Source organism: Pelophylax lessonae, assembly GCF_965119305.1.
Source record: "Pelophylax lessonae genome assembly, chromosome: 4".
In the NCBI taxonomy this organism is placed as follows: Eukaryota; Metazoa; Chordata; class Amphibia; order Anura; family Ranidae; genus Pelophylax; species Pelophylax lessonae.
The window spans coordinates 671,622,523-671,644,308 of NC_138771.1; the positions used below are offsets into that span (position 1 = coordinate 671,622,523).

General features: G+C 46.1%; 1 protein-coding gene across 1 annotated transcript in view; it reads left to right on the top strand.

Moving 5' to 3' along the window:
- Positions 1–1,469: 1,469 nt before the first annotated feature.
- Positions 1,470–21,786, top strand: part of LOC309555113 (zona pellucida sperm-binding protein 3-like) — a gene marked incomplete at both ends in the record, with an annotated part of 33,931 nt that continues 13,614 nt past the window's right edge. The window contains one exon of the mRNA XM_082256946.1: positions 1,470–1,674. Coding sequence (XP_082113072.1) covers positions 1,470–1,674 — 205 coding nt within the window. The remainder of the gene's footprint in view (positions 1,675–21,786) is intronic.

The following is a 21,786-nucleotide window of genomic DNA, read 5'->3' on the forward strand; positions in this document are numbered from 1 at the left end:
ATTTATTGGGGTACAATGCTGTGGGCACTCTGCAATCATTGGGGTACAATGCTGTGGCACTCTGCAATCATCGGGGTACAATTCTCTGGCACTCTGCAATCATTGGGGTACAATGCTGTGGGCACTCTGCATTTATTGGGGTACAATGCTGTGGGCACTCTGAAATCATTGGGGTACAATGCTGTGGCACTCTGCAATCATTGGGGTACAATGCTGTGGCACTCTGCAATCATCGGGGTACAATTCTGTGGCACTCTGCAATCATTGGGGTACAATTATGTGGCACTCTGCAATCATTGGGGTACAATTCTGTGGCACTCTGCAATCATTGGGGTACAATGCTGTGGGCACTCTGCAATCATTGGGGTACAATTCTGTGGCACTCTGCAATCATTGGGGGACAATGCTGTGGGCACTCTGCAATCATTGGGGTACAATGCTGTGGGCACTCTGCAATCATTGGGGTACAATTCTGTGGCACTCTGCAATCATTGGGGTACAATGCTGTGGGCACTCTGCAATCATTGGGGGACAATGCTGTGGGCACTCTGCAATCATTGGGGTACAATTCTGTGGCACTCTGCAATCATTGGGGTACAATGCTGTGGGCACTCTTCAATCATTGGGGGACAATGCTGTGGGCACTCTTCAATCATTGGGGTACAATGCTGTGGCACTCTGCAATCATTGGGGACAATGCTGTGGTGCTCTGCAGTGATTGGGGACAATGCTGTGGCGCTCTGCATTGAAAGGGGCATGCACGCTGAACTCTGCATTGTGGGGGCACAGCACAGTGTTCATTGCATTGAAGGGGGCACAGCACAGTGTTTATTGCATTGAAGGGGGCACAGCACAGTGTTCATTGCATTGAAGGGGGCACAGCTTCAAAGTCACGCAATTTTTTTACTGCGTTTTTTGGCGCGAAGCAATACCTATTACATTTTTCTTTTTGCGCCCCCCCAAAAGTTTTGAGCACCAGCCGCCACTGAATTTCTGTATTACTTTTGGCGACTTTGTGGGGCAATTTCAATAGACATCTGTGCAGAAACCCGCACAGATGTCTGTGATATCTCCCCTGATGTCGGACTGAAAATGCTGGTTTGAAATCGTGGGAGTTCAGCTGAGCTCACACAGTTTTAAACCGGCCCCAGTGTGAACCTACACTTATGGTGTAATCTCACTTACACATGATCCAATCATTGTACATTCTTGTGCGATTCCTCCATGCAGCTTGTGTTACATGTGGACCTCCCTCTCCCATCTGATTTCAATATGAGGATGACTCTAGTCATCTTCTCCTGTAGCTCTCTAGGGGGATGAGGTGACCTCCATTAGTGTTTCCATCTCCCATCCATCATGTATAGTCCCAGCCATTGGGTGTGGTGATGATTGGCCCCAGCTGGGGGTATTAGTAGTTGGTGGGAGGGGTATAAAGGACAGCTCTTTCTCAGCACTTCATTGTGTCTCTTATGGGCAGGATGGGTTTTCTGGTGAAGGGCAGTTGGGTGCTTCTGGCTGTGGTCTATTGGTCTGGCTGTGATGGAGACTTGGTGAGACATGGACGCCAGTCTGATCGGTGGAGGAACCACCAGCGGGCTCTACCTGGCCAGGGCTCTTCTAGATGGGGCTCCAGAGACTGGAATGCTAATCGTCCTGTTGTTGGGGCTCCTAGAGGTGGGGCCCCCACTAGAGGTTCACTTGCTGGACGTATTGGTGGGGTTCCCCGAGATCTGCTGCAGCCTGGGAGCTCCCCTATCAGTGTCCAGTGTGGAGAGGACAACATGGTGGTCAATGTCCAGAGGGATTTCTATGGGATTGGGAAGCTGATCAAACCTTCTGACCTGAGCCTGGGGCCCCAAGGCTGCAAACCCAACCCCCAAAGTACTGACACCACCGTTACCTTCCAAATCAATCTCCAGGACTGCGACAACACTGTGCAGGTAATATTAAAAATGCTCCCCTGCTGCCCCCCCCCCCCCCTTATCTGCTGCTTTACTTGTCTGGAATTGCCTAGTTCCCAAAAACCCTGTTGCTGACGTTCTGTTGAGATGGAATAACCCCCCCCCCCCATGGGTTACACTGTTTTGGGGGGGGGGGGCTTGTTTCTCTTCCCCCCCCCCCCCCCCCCTGTTCCAATACTGCATCCACTCTTAAATTCTCCCCCCTCACATCCCCACCATCCAGAGTAGAATTACAATTACAATCCCTCTTAAGCTTGTTTGACATGGCCTTTCCTTTGGTGGGGGGGTTACTGCAACTTTAAAAACCCCACCAACTCCTCTTTGGGAGGGTGAAGGTAGAACTTAATTCAATATTTTTGAATAGGATACGTGAGGGTTTTTTGTCCCACTGTGGGACCAGTGTAACCAGAACAGGTATCCTCCATAGGATACTGACAAAAAAAAAACCTGAATGGGTTGTAATCCATGCCACTTTATCCAAAGTTTTCCTAAACTTTAAACACGGCTCCTATGGGGTCCCTTCTTTGCAGCAATTGGGGGGGGGGGGGAGATGATGGCACTTTCCAATCTGCCCACATGAAGGACTGTAGCAGAGATCCTGCTGGTGAGGTCAGTGTGCTTATCGGATGGCTGCTTGGAGTCACAGGGCACCATATTGTGGCACTGTATGTCGGTACCCCCTGTAGTTTGCTTTACTGCCCAGATCTGTGATGGTGGCCAGGCCCCTGCTTAACCATGCTGTTTGATGATCGGATTAGGAAAAACTTTCTGGAATGTGGCGTATAGATGGAAAACTACCAGGAGTGTCCCATGGATGGGGCCTCTCCAGACTATTTGTAGGGATAATGGTATGTGTGGTCAGATAAGTAGTGGGAACACTGTGCTTTACATCTACTGTGAGGTTACTTTAAGTAGGGGCCAGCAGACTGTCAAAGACTTGTCTTTGTAGATTGACCCTTTAATGGCTATTGGAAGACCTCTCACCAGACTATTCAGGTAAAAAAAAATCTGCATTAGTCATTTTTATTTGGGTTGTCACTCCTCCCTCTGAGAGCTACATGGGGTTTATGTAGGAAAAGTTAAGGAGCTGGGCCAGCACCAACTGGACACTCCAGAAGAGGAGTTGGCTTTGCTAGGAGGTTGATTTTTGGAATGTCAATTAACCTAGTCATTAAAATCCCCCACATGGAAAGAGAAAACCCTGCATGCAAACATTTGATAAACTTTTACCTGCATGCTCTGGTGGTGGACCTCCTAATTAGCATGAACGGTCAAGTCTGCAAAAGCATGCGTAAGCTGCAGAGTAGGGATGATCGAACTTTTGAAAAGTTCGTTTCGACCAGAACACCCGAACTTCCCGAAAGTACAGCCCGGATTTCAGAACCCCATTGAAATCAATGGGACCCGAACTTCAGTAATCAAACACCATTTTGAAGCCCTAAAACCCAATAAATGCCCCTAAAAAGTGCCTAGGGTTCTGGGTCATACCCCAGGGACTATTAATCACACAAAAAAAAGTTCTTAAAAATTGTCATCTTTGATAGAGCGCCAATTATTGGAAAAAAAAAAAAAGATTTATGGATTTGGTGTCTGGGGGGTCTAAAACGTGTACATGTGACGTTTCAGCTCTGTAGCATGTCCAGAACCAGAAAAAAAGATTGTTTGTATTAGGTCACTTATAGAACAGGGATATGGCTCCGCTATTTTCACACCTTGCCGGTTTAGTATCAAGTGTTTTTTTGGGGGTTATTGGAGGCAGGCATAATATCATAACTTCTGTGTAGGGGTATATATACACACATACTTATATGTATACATACACATACCCATATATAGGTGTGAAAGTAGCAGAACACTATACTTGCGCTAATGAAATAATTAACACCAATATGTCTCCGCTCCTATCACGTGTGTGTGTGTGTGTACAGAAGTTTTGCATGCCTCCAAAGACCCCCCAAAAAAAACGCCCAGGTGTGTTATTGCAGGGTTTTTTTGGGGTCTTTGGAGGCATGCAAAACATCTGTATAGGGATACATACATACATACATACATACATACATACATACATACATACATACATACATACATACATACATACATACATACATACATACATACATACATACATACATACATATACACACACATATATATATATATATATATATATATATATATATATATATATATATACACACACACACACCTATACAGAAGTTCAGATGTTTTGCATGCCTCCAAAGACCCCAAAAAAACCCTGCAATAACACACCTGGGCGTTTTTTGGGGGTCTTTGGAGGTATGCAAAACTTCTGTATACACACGTGATAGGAGCGGAGACATATTGGTGTTAATTATTTCATTAGCGCAAGTATAGTGTTCTGCTACTTTCACACCTATATTGTGTGTATGTGTATGTGTATGTGTATGTGTATGTGTATGTATATATAATATGCTCAGATGTCATGCCTGACTCCAAACATGTCCTCAAAAAATCCCTATAAACGCCTGCAGCCAAAAAGAAGGCTGACCGGTGAGAAGCCATATCAGTGCTCTGAAAGTGACATAAGAGAAACAATCTTTTCTCTATAGCGGTCAGTTAACCCTACACTACGGTCCCCTTACACTTAATACTTTCCCTACAGAAACGGAATAATTAAATCTAACTATAGTGGAAAATAGTACCCTAACTACACTAGATATCCCTTTCCTCACACTAAAAATGACACTTTGAAGCAGAAGTAACAGAACTGCTTCCACTCTCTTCCATGTCCCTGTATAACAATGCTAGGAATTTGGCGGGGCTATCTTATATACTGGGGGGCGTATTCACTAATGATTGGGACTATGGATCCCCCTAGTCACTCCAATCACATTCCTAGCATTCTCCTGCCCCTCAATTGGCTTTTACTGATGGTTCTGCTCCAATCACAGGCTTTTAAAGCCCATTCCCTGAACCATTGCATCTTGGTCGGTTCTGGTTGCCGAATTCCAAACTTTTTCAGCAAAATGTTCTAAATTTGGCCAAACCTCGAACAGCCAATGTTCGTGTTGACCCGAACCGTTCGATCATCCCTACTGCAGAGCCACTTTACAGCACTCCTAGTATCTGCAGTCCTAACTCTTTAAATGTTTGAGAGCCTCCACAGTGGAAGCACATGCATAATGGAGAGAGCCCACCCCTTAAAGGCACAGGGGCATGCTGGGAGACCCAGCATATTGCACCATGGCAGCAGCACATAATGTGCAAACTAAATCCCTGTTAGATGGGTTAATTTGGTTGTTTACAGGCTGAGTGGTGAGCTGGGAGTTTTCTTTGGTTTTGTTTGCCAGGTAAATGGGGGGGGCTCTTGGGCCTAGCCTTCCAAGACTGGGGCCAGGCAATGGTGGACTTGACTTGGTCTCAGAAAATGGGCCAGCTTTGTAAGCCTGCATCTTCCTCTTCTCTGCAGATGACTCAAGACTGGCTAATCTACACCACCAACCTGACCTACAGCCCAACCTCCTCCATTCCAATCATCAGAACCAATGCAGCCGTGGTCCTCATAATGTGTTTCTACTACCGGTGAGTTAACACTACTGAATCCGCCTACACTAGGGCACAATGCAGGTCCCATCTGGTGTTCAGCATCTGGTCAATGTTTGGCCAGAGTGTGGGGGGAGGTTAAACCCCAAGTTGGGTTTTTATGCCCTGCCAAGAGATTTTCATGTATTTCTTTTCTGGTTGGGGTGGGGGGGGGGAGGTGTTGGCAGCCCATTTTTTGTGTTATGGGTTCAAGTGTTGATTTTTAGGTATATTAGCTACTTGAACTACTGACACATGTAGACTTGGAGTCTGGTCATTACTGCAGTAGAAGGGTTGGTTGTGGGAACAATTTCCTCTTCAGTGTGATCATGGGTGGATCTGCATTAACAATGATGGGAGTACTTTACATTTCTTAACTTTAGGGAACCTCTCAGTAAAGATGGTGGGGCTCCCTTTATTGTCCCTGAAATCTTTACAATGTCCCTTTTTATGGCAGTGTTGGGATGATCATGGATCTATATTGGTCTAAAGAGAATTTGGGGACAAATGTAGTTGCTTCAGTGATAATGTACTAATTATGGCTTTACTATCTGGCTGATTCTATTCCTGTTGAAGGACAGTGACCAGATGAAGCCAGACAGCCATCCTTTAGTAACTTGCTGGATAGTATAACTGTAACCAGGATTTCACCCTTTACTCCACAAGTCAGTGATGGACAGGAAATGAGTAATATGAATTTGACATGAAATGCCTTCCATTGACTCCTAACTGACCTTCATCCCATTCTGTGTAGGCACGGTAATGTGAGCAGCCAGGCTATTAGACCAACGTGGGTTCCATTCAGCACCACTGTGTCTTTAGAAGAGAGGTTGTCCTTCTCTTTGGTCCTGATGACTGGTGAGGAAGATGGGGGATCAAGTGGGAGGGGGGGTGTTGGGCCTTTACTAATTTCTTTTTTTGTTCCCTTTTTGTATAGAGGACTGGAGTGGTCCCAGAAGCTCTCCCATCTATCAGTTGGGGGATATTCTCTACATACAGGCCTCTGTGGATACTCACAACCAAATTGATATGATCCTGTATGTGGACCGCTGTGTGGCCACCATATCTCCTGATGCCGCCTCTTCTCCAAGTTATGACCTCATTGCAGACAATGGGTATGTTCTGTGGTTTTGGGGGGGTGGGGGGAGGGTGTTGGTTTGCCATGACCCACATTTTTAAGTGACCATCTTCTGCAGGTGTTTGGTGGATGGAACACAAGCTGACTCCTCCTCAGCCTTCATTGCTCCAAGGGTCCAGACAAACACTCTACAGTTCTCGGTGGATGCCTTCCGCTTCCTAGAAAATGATGCATCTGTGGTGAGGATATTTGAAATGGTTGCACAGATCGGTGCCTTGTAGGAATGTTTAACCTATTAAAACTTTCTATTCCAGATCTATATAACCTGTTACCTGAGAGCTGCTGCTGCCACCCAGGTCCCGGATCCCATGAACAAGGCCTGTTCCTATAGTAAAGCCACAAACAGGTGAGACTATTCAATGGCTTTTGGGTTACTTTGCTCTTCATAACATTTGTGTATCTGTAATCACTTCTGCATGGATCTAGTGACCTGTAACTGGGACAGACTTTATGGACAGAACATTGTTGATTTCTAAAACCACGGTGTAAATGGTATACAGGCGTCACCAATGGGGCATTTCCCATACCATGCACATTGGGAACATGGCCGGCCCCAGATAAGCATAGGGCTGAAAGTTGGTCTAAAATTTCTGGTGCCAGCATTATGGGAATCTGCTTCTTGGGACACCTTGTGGTCAGCTGTAAATTTCCTCCAAGGGGATCAACTTGGCACTTTAAGTTAAAGGGAGGGTTATAACCCCTGTCAGACTTTGTTAAAAAAAAAAAAAAAAAAAATCTGTCCCATTTCAGAGAATTTTCTTCACTTCCTGTCCCATAGCCAAACGGGAAGTGAGCAGAAATCCTTGCAAAATGAAGGGAGTTCCTTGGGCCCCCAGGTCACCAGAACTAGTGTCCCCATGGGAATATTTCCATGTTATTTTCTGGGAACAATCCAAAAATGTGGATATTTCAATGGTGAACAGAGGGTGAATCTCCCTAACAGACACCGTCATAAACTGTTCTAATCATCTCCACTGCATCTGGAGAGATAAACCCAAAGTCCGGTTTCAGGGTAAGAAGGTAAATGTTGAACTAGCCATACAGTATTGGTTTTTCACCGTGTTTTCAGTGCATCTTCTGAACGGTTATCATACTGACATTGGCTTGTCTTCTCCAGCTGGTCTGCAATTGAGGGCCCCAGCAGTATCTGCCAGTGTTGTGGGACACCAGGCACCTGCAGCAACCCTACTGGTCTGAGGGCAGGAGGAAGGAGCCGATTTGGAAGACCGCGAGCCTTTGGGAAGAGGGAAGCCTTGGATGGTGAGTCCTAATTTGCAGCTGCCATATACAATAATAGTGCTACCATAGCTGCTCTTCTCAATTAGTTGGGCGAACACCTGAATTTGTAGGGTGTCTGGCGGGTATTTGCCCTGCACAGCATTCAAAGCCCTGATTGAGCATTTTTTTTTTTTTTTTTTTTTATTTTTTTTTTCCCCAATTAGGGTGCAGTGAATGTTGGTTAAAGAGTAGGGCTGGAAAATCTGGCCAGTGCCCATAACCAATGAGTCATTAACTGTCAATGGGCTTCCCCACTGACAGCTGAGAAAGTGGGGGGGTCCCCCTATATCCATATCAGACCCTTATCTGAGCATGCAGCCCAGGAAAGGTGGTGGGGGGACAAGCTAGTACCCCACCCCTCCTGAACCATACCAGGTCACCTGCCCTCAACACAATATTGCTGGGGACAAGTGCTTTATCCCCACAACCCTACCTCCATCTATTCACCAAAAACGCCCCCCTCCCCTATTCTGTCCAATTGGTCGACATGATTTGGTTCAAGGGTCTACAGTGGACATCACCTCTGCATATTTGAGTAGGAGCTGGATTATCACCTGAAAGCCCTTAGTTTCAGTGTCTAGAGAGGTTTGCCTCCTGACTCTCCAATGTTTCTCCTGCAGGACCTAATATGGAAGAGGAACAGTCAGTGACCACCTTGGGACCCCTGCTTGTGATTGGGCCAAAACAAAGTGACCGTGCCGCTGCAGTGACTAAGGAAGAGGCCGCCCCCACAGAGCTCTGGTTGTTGGTGACTTGTGGGTGTCTCAGTCTTCTTGTAGCTGTGTGTACAGTGTTCATTGTGAGGTCTCTGAAAAAGCCGCAAAATGTGCTGTCTGTGGAAAAATAAAATTCTTATTTAATTTGGTTGCTTTTTTTTTTTTTATGGTGCTTTTTTGCAAAAAAATCCAAACATTTCTCAACATTGTGAACAATAACATCTGTAAGAAGAATTAATCACGACAAGAAAAAATAGTGGGCATAGGATGACGTTTGTCATAGCCAACGGTAAGACAACAATATACTCAAACTAGTGTTAAGGCCTCAAAGTTCCTATGCGCGTTAAATGATTGTAACTGCAGCCTATTGATCGCTAGAGCTTTTTAAAATTGGGAGTTTGATTTAAGTAGCTGAACTACATCCACAAGGTTCGGAGCTTCTATTTTCCACCTGTAGGGAATAACCGATCGGGCAGCGAGGAACACATGTGTAACCCAGGGCCTATATTGGACTGGCAGGTCATTTATTCCCAGATGTAATAAGGCTAATGCCGGGGATGGCTTCAGTATACAACCCGTATGCGAGGACACATAGGCAAATACTCGGTTCCAATAGCTCGTCAGGGAGGGACAGGACCACAAAACGTGTCCCTACCTGAGAGCAGTTCCTCCAGCAGGGTTGGGAGTAGGATTGGGAGAAGCCTGCCAGACGATGGGCTGTATAATACCACCTGTTTACTTTTTTTTTTGGGTCATCTCCCAGTGGTTCGCGCAGTGCACCTATTTATATATCGTAGTAAGGGCAGATCGCCACTGTTGAATGGAAAAGGTAGTACCCAGGTCTTTATCCCATTTAAACATGTGGGTGGTTCTATAGAATGTAGAGTTATCCAACAGGATATCGTATCGCCATAATTTTGGGGGTTTAGGTGACGTGGCTGTGAGAAGATCCCACACTTTACCATCGATTGAGAGTTCGTAAAGGGGATTCCCTTAGAAGAAAATGAGTTATACGAAGAAGGTGGTAGTACATATGTCATGGGAGGTTATGTTTGCGAATCCGGTCATGGATGGGGACGAGGGAGCCGTCTGTGTATAGGGAGGTGATATTCCATTGAGCTAATAGATGTGTGGGGAGTAGGGATGACCGAACTTTTTGAAAAGTTTGGTTCGACCAGAACACCTGAATTTCCCGAAGTTCGGATTCCAGAACCCCATTGAAATCAATGGGACCCGAACTTCTGGAATCAAAAAAACACCATTTTGAATCCCTAAAACCCAATTAATTAATGGTTATGACTCAAGTATAGTATCCAAAGTAGAACAGATGTCATACGTGGCTAGATTAGTGGGAAAGTCCAAAAATGTTGAGAAACCAGAGAAGAAAAAAACGAAGAAGAAAGAAAAAACTAGAGCAGAACATAAAAAAAAAAAGGACCGTCTCAGCAGCCCAGGAGCGAGAAAACTCGCAAAAAAGCCGAAGAGGGCCAAAAGAGCATCTTTCAAAGGCCATGGGCACTTCTTGTGTAAGTTCAACAGCGGTTAGGGCTAGACTGGGTTGAGGAGGGCCTAGATGGACTTTTGCGGGATACCACTTGCCAGTCGCTGTCCAGTGGGCGTAGAGGTGAGGAATCAAAGACAAAGAGCTGGTCGGCAGGGAGAATATTCCATCTCCTGAGCATGGTAATACCTTCCTCCATCGATTTAGACACCGTGGATCCACCGTAAGTTACCAAAAGCATTGCAGGGTACCGCCATTTATGCTGGATTTGATGATTACGCAGAGCCTTAGTGATGGTGGAGAGATTGCGTCTAGCTTGCAGTGTGTGCTTGGAGAGGTCAGGAAGCAATTGCACATTGCAGTAGGGTTCCGGTAATGGGCTATTTTGCCTGGATGCCAGCATGATTTTGTCCTTCGCATGCAAAAAAAATGGACTCTCAGCAAAACATACCTGGGTATGTTTCCCTCCAAGAAGGCCGGTTTGGGTAGCCTGTGAATACTGTCAAAAAGGAGTTCTGATTCAGGCAAGGAAGGGACCAGTAGAGAGGAGATCAGGAGAGATCGCTTCAGGTATACCCCGCAACTTAATGTTGTTACGTCTGGAGCGGTCCTCCAGATCTGCCAATTTATTTTTCAAAGGGGGGTAATATTACCAAAACTGCGCAAATGGTGTATATGTGTAAATAAATAGTGAGTAATAAAGTGGAATTTCTCCCACACTGTCAGCTGCTACATAAACGTGAAAACGTGATATTGGTGAAAAGAAAGGAAATAGTAGTGCTCAACAGAATATAATAATCAATTACATCAAAATAAATCAATATTGTGCAAATAAAGTCTCTGGTGTCCAAAGCAATTGGGTAAATCAATGGGACCAATTTAGAAGACACAGACTTGATGGGGTGGTTCTTTAGCAAAGCCTTCACCTCCACATGATCACCCAGTGAGATATAAGTATATACCGCTTACCAGATGCACTGGACCCCTTAATTACAGGGGGTCAAACACGCTGTGTATTCCAAATAGAAATCTAGTGCATCTCGTTTCCATAGATGTACATCACCACAGCCAAAAACTATGCCACAATCAGGAAGCCAAGCCATAAATAGGGATAAAAGAATGCTCTCATGGTGCAGTATTTCTTAACAATCAATCATTTATTAAGATAAAATGCACTTACTACACATTAGTAGGTAAAAAGCCTTCAGTTTAGAGATCGTTTGCTGGGGATGGGAGACGCCGCTCCACGCAGCGCTCCTCAGACCTGGAAGTGTATGGTCTCACGTTCCCGACGTACGTTTCGTCAGTCACGGCTGACATCATCAGGGGATCATGATGACGTCAAAAAATTTCATCTGTTTGATTGTTCAGTCTATCGATCACAGAATTAATGGACTCAGTGTGGGTATGCACAGATTGTTCAACAAGATCAATTCTGGTCCCTAAAGCCGAGATCTCTGCAGTAATTTGCTGTGTCTGCTGTCTCATGTCTGCCTGCATGGAAGCCCACAGAGAAAACAACATGTCCTTCATGGATGCCTCTGAGATAGGGTTCCCCCCTGTGGGGTGCATAGTAAACGAATCAGTAGCGGGGGGCAGCTGCAGTGCTGGAGCAGTGTGAGGAAGAGTAACCTCAATACCTGGTCCATCTGGAAAGCCTGGTGGGGAGTCCCTTCTCTGCCTGTTCTTGGCTGGACTTCTGACTGAGTGTGATGGCGGTGACGGCGACCCCGAGGATTGACCACTGTCTGGGTTACCGATCACTCGGCGCTGCTGAGGTACAGGTGGCAGTGGAGTAAGCTTGGCGAGCGGTTCAGTCCCCTGCTTGGCGCTCTGCGTGTGTCCCGGTCCTCTACCGCCATTTTGGTGGAGCCCAGGGGTTTGAGAGATGAAGAAACCAGACAGTTTGTTAAGCTGTCCGGTTTCCTTTTTCTTGCGGGTCATGACAGCGGTGTCAGCGGGCGATCACGAAGCGGTGCGGTGGGTCACTGGAGTGATGAGAGCCCTGGTTGCGGCGTGTGTCCTGGGTGGCCATGCCGAGCTGGCTTAAAGAGCGGCCATCTTCCGCACTGGTAGCCACGCCCCCTAAATGGTGCTTTCCAGGGCCTCTAAATGTCTATATCAGGGGTCTTCAAACTATGGTCCTCCAGTTGTTCAGGAACTACAATTCCCATGTCTGAATGTCAGTTTCTCCTCTCACCTTCCAGGACGGCAAGGTGAGAGATGAGAGGCTCCTCCCTACAGGAAACACAATCAGTTCACAGCTGTTAAAAGGCCCCACCTTTCCACTAGTCCCCCAGTACTGATTGTGTTTCTCCTACAGGGAAACATATTTTTTTTTTCTGTCCTGAAGACTGTTGGATGGTCCCCCTGTGAGGCAGGTTCAGCAATGCCAGTGAAGGCCACTCTACCTGCATGCCTTCTAGGCTTCTCACAGGTTGCCCCAGGATACAGGCAGTCAGTCACAGGATGTAAGAACCACCCGGCCAAGAGCAATTATACTCTTAAATAGTTTTTCAATAGATACAGCCATGTTTAGGGGGGTGAGGATGGGGGGGCTCCACAGGATTAGCTCGCACAGGGCGCCTGAACACCTAAGGCCGGCCCTGGCCTGAATGCTCTGGGCCAGATATGGCAGTTCGAGTTAGCCTATGCCTTTCCCCCTCTAACTTATTCCTCGAGTTTTACAGAAGCTCAGTCGTTCCCCGGGCCTTCGCCTTCTCCTGATTGCTCCTTGGTGGCTAAGGAGGGCGTGGTTTGCCCTGAAAGCGTTATCGGTAGCACCTCCTTGGAAACTTCCGAACCTCCCAGACCTGCTATTGCAGGGACCAGTTTGGCACCCCAGGCCGGAATTCTTCGAGTTGATGGCCTGGCTAGTGAGCATCAGATCCTTAGATTAAAGGGCTGCTCAGACAGAGTGATGGACACACTCCTCCTGAGCAGGAAACCAGTAATGAGGAAAATATACTTAAAAGTTTGGAAAACATTTTGTACTTGGCATAGGCAGAACCAAATTTCCACCTCTGTCCCCATAATCTTGGATTTCATACAAGATGGGGTAGAGAAGGGTGTGGCGGTTAACACCCTTCAGGTACAAATAGTATCTCTCTCTGTTTTTCTGGATGCGAGACTTGCAAAAGAACCTTTTAGTTTAAAGATTTTTGATGGGCAGGGATAGAGCTACCCCTGTCACTAGAGACAGGTTCCCTCCTTGGGACCTGACTAGGGTTCTAGAGGTGTTTATCTAGAAGCTCTTTTGAACCTATAGACGAGGTTCCCTTTAAGTTTTGTCTCTAAAACTAGTCTTCCTTTTATCTGTCACGACAGCCAGAAGGGTAGGGGACTTACAAGGTCTTTTAATTAAAGAACCATTTATGTTGATCATTCCAGATAGGATTATCCTCCGGCCAGATCCCTTATATCGCAAGGTAGCATCTTCCTTTCACAGGAAGCAGGAAATAATGTACCATCCTTTTGTGATAATCCTAGAAATGAAAAAAATATGAAATTCCATTGTTTATGTAGCAGTATTTCCAGGCATTGGGCCTGATGTGGGTATGCCATGGTTACCGTTAACACCAACAGCGTCTTTAAGCTGGTTGCCCAAGTGTGAGATCTGAGACAATGAACAGTCCGCCATCTTTGGTTTTTAGTTTTGTTTTATATGGGGATGGGAGAAGGGAATGAGTGGGATACTCCTCTGGCTCAACTAGGTACAAGAATGGGACACTTTCCCAGCGCTGTCTTGGCGCCGGCTGAATGCCGACCAATGCTTACTGATGCTTGTGAATCTGACCTGCTGTCTGTGAATTGAAACCTGACTTCTGATACTTCTTCACAGCTCAAAAGTCCTTTACACTGTAGTCTTTACTGACTGAGGTAGCTACTTGCAATGCTGCTGCAACACTTCACACTTCAGGGCCCAACCGCTGGCACCCCCTTTACTCTTCAGGGTTATCACTGGCACCCCCTTTACTATAATCCTGCACTGGCTAGCTAGCTCCTGGATCCCTCTGACCTTTTCCCAGAGTGGTCCCCTCTGCTAGGCAGACCCCCAGGGGCAGTTTGCAGTACTCACGACTCAGAATGCTTTCCTGAAACTCGACCCCAATGCTCCACTGGTCCTCAGTACACCTGGATCCTCACTGCAGCTCAGCTCAGCCCTGTGTCCACTCAGGCCAGCAGCCTGGGAAACCTGATTCTTCCTTACAGGAGGAGAGACAACCGTCACCTCCCTCCTGGGACTCTGCTTCCCACCAAAGATGCTGCGTCATGTGCTCCCCTCAGACTTATACCCTCTCCCAGAATGCTGTATGGCATAATCTGCCCTTCTGGGATAGATACAAGCCCGGGTGTGCCATTGGCCGGGTTTCCTCCACTGCCCAATGAGAGCCCTCATTGGGTTACAGTGGGGAGACTCCCCAGTCTCAACAGTCACACCTGGGAACTATGACAACCTCACTGAAAAATCTGGCCCTGCTGTTAAGCAGGCAAGGCTTCCCTTATAATTTACCTAGCACCTACCTTTTAGGGTGCTACATGTAGATGTGAGGAGATGCCTCCTCACTTATATACTTATTTTACTCTTGGTACCAGAGATATGCACCAGTCTAGGGACTGGACCTCTCTGGACCATGCTGACAGAATGTTGTTCTGCAAGAGTCTGGCATGGAATTCAGCATAGGGAATTGCTTCCCTAAAAACCTTATGCAAAGACGTACAGAAGGATCCTTCAAGTCTGTGACCTTTCTTAAAGGCAAGAATACCTTTGCCTGTATTGTGTCCACAAGGAAACCTAGATATTCCAGACGCTGGACCGGCTGTAATGCTGACTTTGCCAAGTTCAGAATCCAACCCTGACGTTCTAAGAACTGAATTGTCTGGGAAACATTTTGGCTTAGAGCCAAAGCCAATTGATCTATTAGTAATAGATCATCTAGATATCCTATTACTGATATCCCTTGAGACCTTACTGCAGCCAATACATAAGCTGGGGATCTTTGTGAACACTCTTGGAGCCATGGCCAACCCGAAGGGCAGGGCCACAAACTGAAAATGATGGTTTTCTACAGTCTACTACCTTTGATGGGCCTGGAAAATAGGCACATGAAGGTATGCATCCTTAATGTCTATGGATGCTAGAAACTCCTCTCCCTGCAGGGAGGCCATGACTGAAGGAATTGACTCCATATGGAAAGTATGAATGTTCAGAAACTGGTTCAGAGCTTTGAGATCCAGAAAATGGTCTCACGTCTCCATTTGGCTTGGAGACTATGAAAAGGTTTGAGTTAAATCCCCTGAATCTTTCATTCCCCGGCACTTTTGTAATCACTCTTTGGCAGTGCTTTAAGTGGCCCAAAAGAGGTGCCGGTACTCTATTATAGCCTATACATTTTTTGCCCCCCACCCCACATCAGGGTCCCCACAGAGCACCCCCCTGGCCTGAGTTGGGACCCTGGAGCAGGGGGACTCACTTGTGGTGACTGGTCTGGCTCTGGAGTGGGAAATATTCTTGGGGGGGGGCAATTGAGGGCGCAGATGTCCAAAATGAGCGTACTGGTACGCTAAGGCGCACGGAGAGGTGGTGGTATGCTCAAGAGCCATATTTGGAAGTGGCAGTACTTCAGTACATACCGGCCCACTTAAAGCACTGCTCTTTGGGACCCTAAATGGTCCAGAGCCAGAAAGAGAGAGCTTCCTTTTAAAGGATCTGCAGGTATGTTTGATTTTACAAACCGAGGATGCGGGAAAACCCAAAATTCCAGTTTTTATCCCTGCAAGATGGTGGAAAAAACCCAGTTGTCCTGAATTATTTCTACCCAGGCCTTCCAGAACCATAGCAGCTTTCCCCCCCCACCCAATTGAGTGGGGGCGCCCCTTCACAAGGAAGGCTAGAGGTAGACTTGGTAGATCTCTGAGCCCAGGGTTTCTTCTGCCCTTGCCCTGAAGGCTTGGTTATAGATCCAGATGGCTGGGGCGGTCGCAACTGCCTGGGATTAGAATCACTGGGAGTCTAAAAAGAAGGAAGTTTGCTTTTCCTCTTAATGGGTAGCAATGCACTCTTCCCCCCCTGACATTTTTTGGATATATTTACCCAGATCATTATCAAATAGGCATTGTCCATGAACGGGAAAGGCAGCCACCAGCTTTTTACACGATAATTCCGTAGAACAGCTTTTTAGCCAAAGGTTTCTGCACATATGCACCGTCAAAAGAGCAAACCGTGACATTTGCTGTATGGAGTCTTTAACCACTTGCCGACCTCCTCCTGTATATTTACTGCAGCAGTACTACGTCGCTCGCCCACGAGCCTGTAGGGACGAGCGTGCGCCGACGGCAGCGCACTCCCGCCCCCACTCTTTCCCTGCTCTTTCCCTGCTGAGCCAGCGCGTGTGACCGGCGGCTCCAATGGCCGCCGGCCACTCGCGATCTCCCACAGGAGATGGAGAAAGACAGACGGCTGATGTAAACACAACTGTCTGTCATTCTCACTGAAGTAGGCACAGAGGCTATGCGATCCTGCTATATAGGATCGTATGTCTCTGTGATTACTTCACTAGCCACGCCCCCTAACAGTTATAATCACGCCCCTAGGGACACATTTAAACCCTTGATCACCAATAAAGTTAACCCCTTTCCTGCCAGTGTCATTTTTTACAGTAACAGTGCATATGTATAGCACTGATTACTGTAGTCATGTCACTGGTACCCCCAAAAGTGTCAGTCTGTTGTCCAATCAGTCCGCTCAATCCCGCAAAAAAAAAAAATTGCAGATCGCCACCATTATTAGTTAAAAAAAAAACAATAAAAATGACATAAATCTTTCCTGTAGTTAGTAAACACAATAACTTTTGCGCAAACCAATCAAAATACGCTTATTGCGATTTTTTTTTTTTTACCAAAAATATGAAACAAAAAAACAAATTGGCCTAAAATGTTAAAAAATTTAGATTTTTACATTTTTTTTTATTTATTTTTTTGAGAATTTAAATTTTTTTTTAAATTGTCGCGCTTTTTTGTTTATAGCGCAAAAAATAAAAATTTTCACAGGTGATCAAATACCACCAAAATAAAGCTCTGTTTGTGGGGAAAAAAAGACGTCAATTTCATTTGGGTACAGCGTCGCACGATCACGCAATTGCCCGTTAAAATCACGCAGTACCGAATTGCAAAATAGGGCCTGGTCTTTGAGCAGCCAAATCCTCCAGGGCTAAAGTGGTTAAGAGCATTCACTGCAAAAACTAAGTGCGAGGTAGATCTGTCAAATCTTCCACATTCCATTCCAGTGAGAGACTGAATTAAAAATCTCTGGGATTAAGAGGCTGAGTATAACTCCTCAGATCCTGACTCCCCATAAGTGGAAACCTCAGCTTGACATTCTATAGGGTCATTTACAGCTACTTCTGCCACATCCTTTGCCCAATCCTGAACTAAATCAGAGGGGTGGCTCCCTCCTTGCGATGATGCTATCATGCCAGCAATCTTACCCTCAAGGCCGGCTAACGCCAATGCCCAATCGTCCTTAGTGAGGTAGGTTGCAACAGAAGCACTATAAGAAGCTACTATGCCTGACAACCGTAATGGCTCAGATTGCCTAGTCGCCTCTGGCCCATCAGGGGGAGTAGACGCAGAGGAAGCACAACTAAGACCTTCAAGATCTGACGGTGGCACCATAGTGCCTCTTCCAGCTTTGCCCCCCCACACTCCTCTTTCGGGAGGACATTGTTCTTAGGCAACAGGTTTGTGGTTGTACTGCACATGTGTGAAGTGCTACATGGCGTCTATGTGCACACCAATCACGTCATGACACGTTCCTCCTGCTCCAAGCGTACGCCTGTTTTTAAAAGGTGAATATTCACGCGCACGATCCTTTCCCATAGACACGCCACTGAAGGTGCTGCTTGATCCGGAAGTTCCAAGAAAACAGATGTACAGTTAAAAACTACAGGCCAAACAAAATGGGGTGAGAGCAGCATAGGCAACCAAACACGGCTTCTACGCAGCTTCTGCAAAACTTGTATGTAGAGCGCAACCTGATCTGTACCAAAAAGATCTTTTATATCTGTCCCGTTAAAACTATTTTATGGCCCATGGTTCTTTTAATACAAAAAAATGATCAGAGCTAAGGTGTTAGAATGTGCCAAAATTAAGGTACAATTCACTTACCTTAGATAATCCTGTGTCCCACTCCCTGACACCAGCTTGTTGGGGATATTCAGAACTGGACGGCTGGGGAATTCCCTACGAGGCCTCAGGAACACACAGAGACTTCTGACAATGAAGTAGAGTCAAAGCATGTTAGTTTATTTCACGAAATGTCCCGAGCATATATACAATTTGAACAACAGAGAGATTGATTTCACAATAAGGGGTTTGGTTTCAGTATGACTCCCGGTCACATGGTACGTTTTGGCATACTACACAAGTTAGAATATTCCCATAACAAACTTACCAATCAAGATGTTCTCATGTGAAATTATTTCTTCAGAGTCAGACATATCTGAACAAACAAGATGTTATGTCTATGAATCAAGCATAGTCGATGAAAAATAGGGAAGACTATACAGCATGAAAACACTGTTACCTTTCAATCACCCAGACAGGAGAGCCCTCTAATGGCATCTCTGTGTATACAACATGGTTTGAGAAAATCCCCCTCACTTCCTGTCCTGTAGCCACCACAGGAAGTGAGAAGATATCATTGCAAAGGGACTTCACCTTTCAGGTATCATCAGTAGATTGAGAAATGTCCCCTCTGTTCCTGTTTTGGTGACAACTTAAATTGTGTGATTTTCTCGTCACTTTCCGTGTTCACCAGGACACATAGAGGGAATGAATTTCCCCAGAGGGGACACGGTCAGCAGTTACATCCTTAAAGAGGGTCCAACCCTTCCCTGTTCCACCAAAAACTACAAAAAATAAAAGCTTTTCCCTCACACATCAAGAATCATGGAACATTTATTTTGGGTGACTGGAATTCTTCTGTCTCTTTCAGGACCTTCTGATTGAAGAGCGCAGGCACCAACAACGATCCAGATCTTAAAACCAACACTGATTGGAGGATGTCCCAGCCAATCCGCAAACCCGTCTCTTATAAAGGATCACACATCTTCTGCACATGTCATACATAGATTGAATGGGATGTATGAAGAGTGTCTAAAAGAAAAGAGGGTAAAAGGGGGTGGGGTCAGTGTGATATATGTCTCACATGAAAAAGGACCCCCAGAGCTCTGTGTCTTATCTAAAGAGACCGCACAGTACAACTGCTTGCTTTGAGACTCGGTCTGTCTGATTGAAACTTCACACTTTCCCCATTTGATAAGGGCAGAGTCAGTGCTGTGATGAAAAATTAGAGTTGTGTAAATAACAGGAACTTTCTTCAGCAGAGCTTAGAGGGATGGAAGGCTTACAGGTGAAAAGGAGACTAGATCGCCACCTGCTGGCTGAAGATAAAACCTACATTTTCACCTACAATGTCTGATTGATGAAGGAGATATATGTATATGTAGAGTATATATAGATACAAATGTAGATTATTTATAGTTCTGATCAGAATAAATAAATACAATCTGTAGAAATACAGCTCCACATAATAGAAAGAAAAGCTTGTTGTCCTTTGTCCTGCCATGTGTGTGCATACCAGTCTCCTCCCCTACAGTGCACCTATCTTTCCCAGTCTCCTCCCATGCAGTAAACCTATCCTCAGTCTCCTCCCCTGCCGTGCACCTATCCTTCTCAGTCTCCTCCCCTGCAGTGCCTAAGAATCCTTACCTGAAGCGCCCATATGTTTCTTAGGCCCCTTCAGTGTACCCATACTTAATAAACCCCTGCCTTTCACTGCACCATGCTTCCTAGGCCGTCCTCTTTAGCATACCTATCATTTTAATTCTCCTACTGTGTGGTACACTTTTTCATCTCAGTCTCCACCCCTACAGTGCACCTATCCTTCTCAGTCTCCTCCTCTGTAGTGCACCTATCCTTCTCAGAAACCTCCCCTACAGTACATCTATCCTTCTCAGAACACTTTCCTGCAGTGTACCTATCCTTCTCAGTCTCCTCCCCTGCAGTGTACCTATCCTTCCCAGAACCATCCCCTGTGCAGTAAGCGTATTTTCTTCAGAACCCTCCTCTGCAGTGCACCTATCCTTCCCAGTCCCTTCCTCTGCAGTGCACCTATCCTTCCCAGTCCCTTTCTCTGCGGTGCTCCTATCCTTCTCAGTTTCCTCCTCTACAGTGCCTAAATCATTCTTCTTCAGTCGTGTGCAAATGCTTCTGAGGGCCCTCCTCTGCACCTATACTTCTCAGAACCTCCCCTGAAGTACACCTATCATTGTCAGTCTCCTCCTTTGCAGTGCACCTATCCTTCACAGTCTCCTCTCCTGCAGTTCCTCAGAACCCTTCCCTGCAGTGCCCCTATCCTTCTTAGGCCCCTTTAGTGTATCCATCCTTCTCAAACCCCTGTCTTTCACTGCACCATACTTCCTAGGCCCTCCTCTTTAGCATACCTATCCTTCTTATTCCCCTCCTCTGTGATGCACCTATTCTTCTCAGTCTCCTCTTCTGTAGTGCAGCTATCCTTCTGAGAACCCTTCCCTGCAGTGCACCTATTTGTCTTAGTCTCCTCTCCTGCAGTGCATCTATTCTTCTTAGAACCCTCCTCTGCAGTACACATATCCTCAGAACCCTGCTCTGCAGTGCATCTATCCTTCACAGCCTCCTCCCCTGCAGTGCACATATCCAGCTCAAAACCCTCCCCTGCAGTGTACTGATCCTTCTAAGAACCCACCTCTGCAGTGCACCTATCCCCAGTCTCCTCCCCTGCAGTACACTTATCCATCTTAGAACCCTCCTCTGCAGTGCACCTATTCTTCTCAGTCTCCTCCTCTGCAGTGCACCTATTCTTCTCAGTCTTCTCCTCTGCATTGCACCTATTCTTCTCAGTCTTCTCCTCTGCATTGCACCTATCCTTCTCAGGCTCCTCTCCTTTAGGGCACTCATCCTACTCAAGCCCTTCAGTGCACCTTTCCTTCTTAGGCTCCTCCCCTTAAGTTTACCTATCTATCTCAAGCCCCTCCTCTTTAGTGCATCAATCCTTCTCAATCCATTTCCACTTCAGTGAACTCAACCTTCTCAGTCCCCTCCTCTCAGTAACATTGTTCTCAGCTACAAGGACTACAGAACATCTCCGTCATGTTATAGAGATGAATAAAGGAGGAGGTGCTCTGTACTCCTGTCCCCAGGTGACAACACTGCTCCTGTATACATATAATACAGTCAGTGAGTGTTGTCACCGTAGGACAGGATGTGTGTCACCGGCAGGATCACCATGTGGGAATAAAGGAAAAACACCTGAAAAAGAAAATGAATGCAGCCGCCCATCTAATGTCAGGTAAGATGTAATATATGACATGTTTGTTCATTTAAGAAATACCTGTGCCTTATGGCTTTTGGGTGCCATTCTAAATAATTGACATTGTGTTGAACATAATCTGCATTGACATGCAATGTGCTGACAGGCTTGTTACCACAAGACACCTACTGTGCCCATTATGAGGGGTTCCCACCATCCCTGTGAGTTCCCAGGGCTGTACACCTGCTGTGTCTATTATGAGGGGTTCTCATCATCCC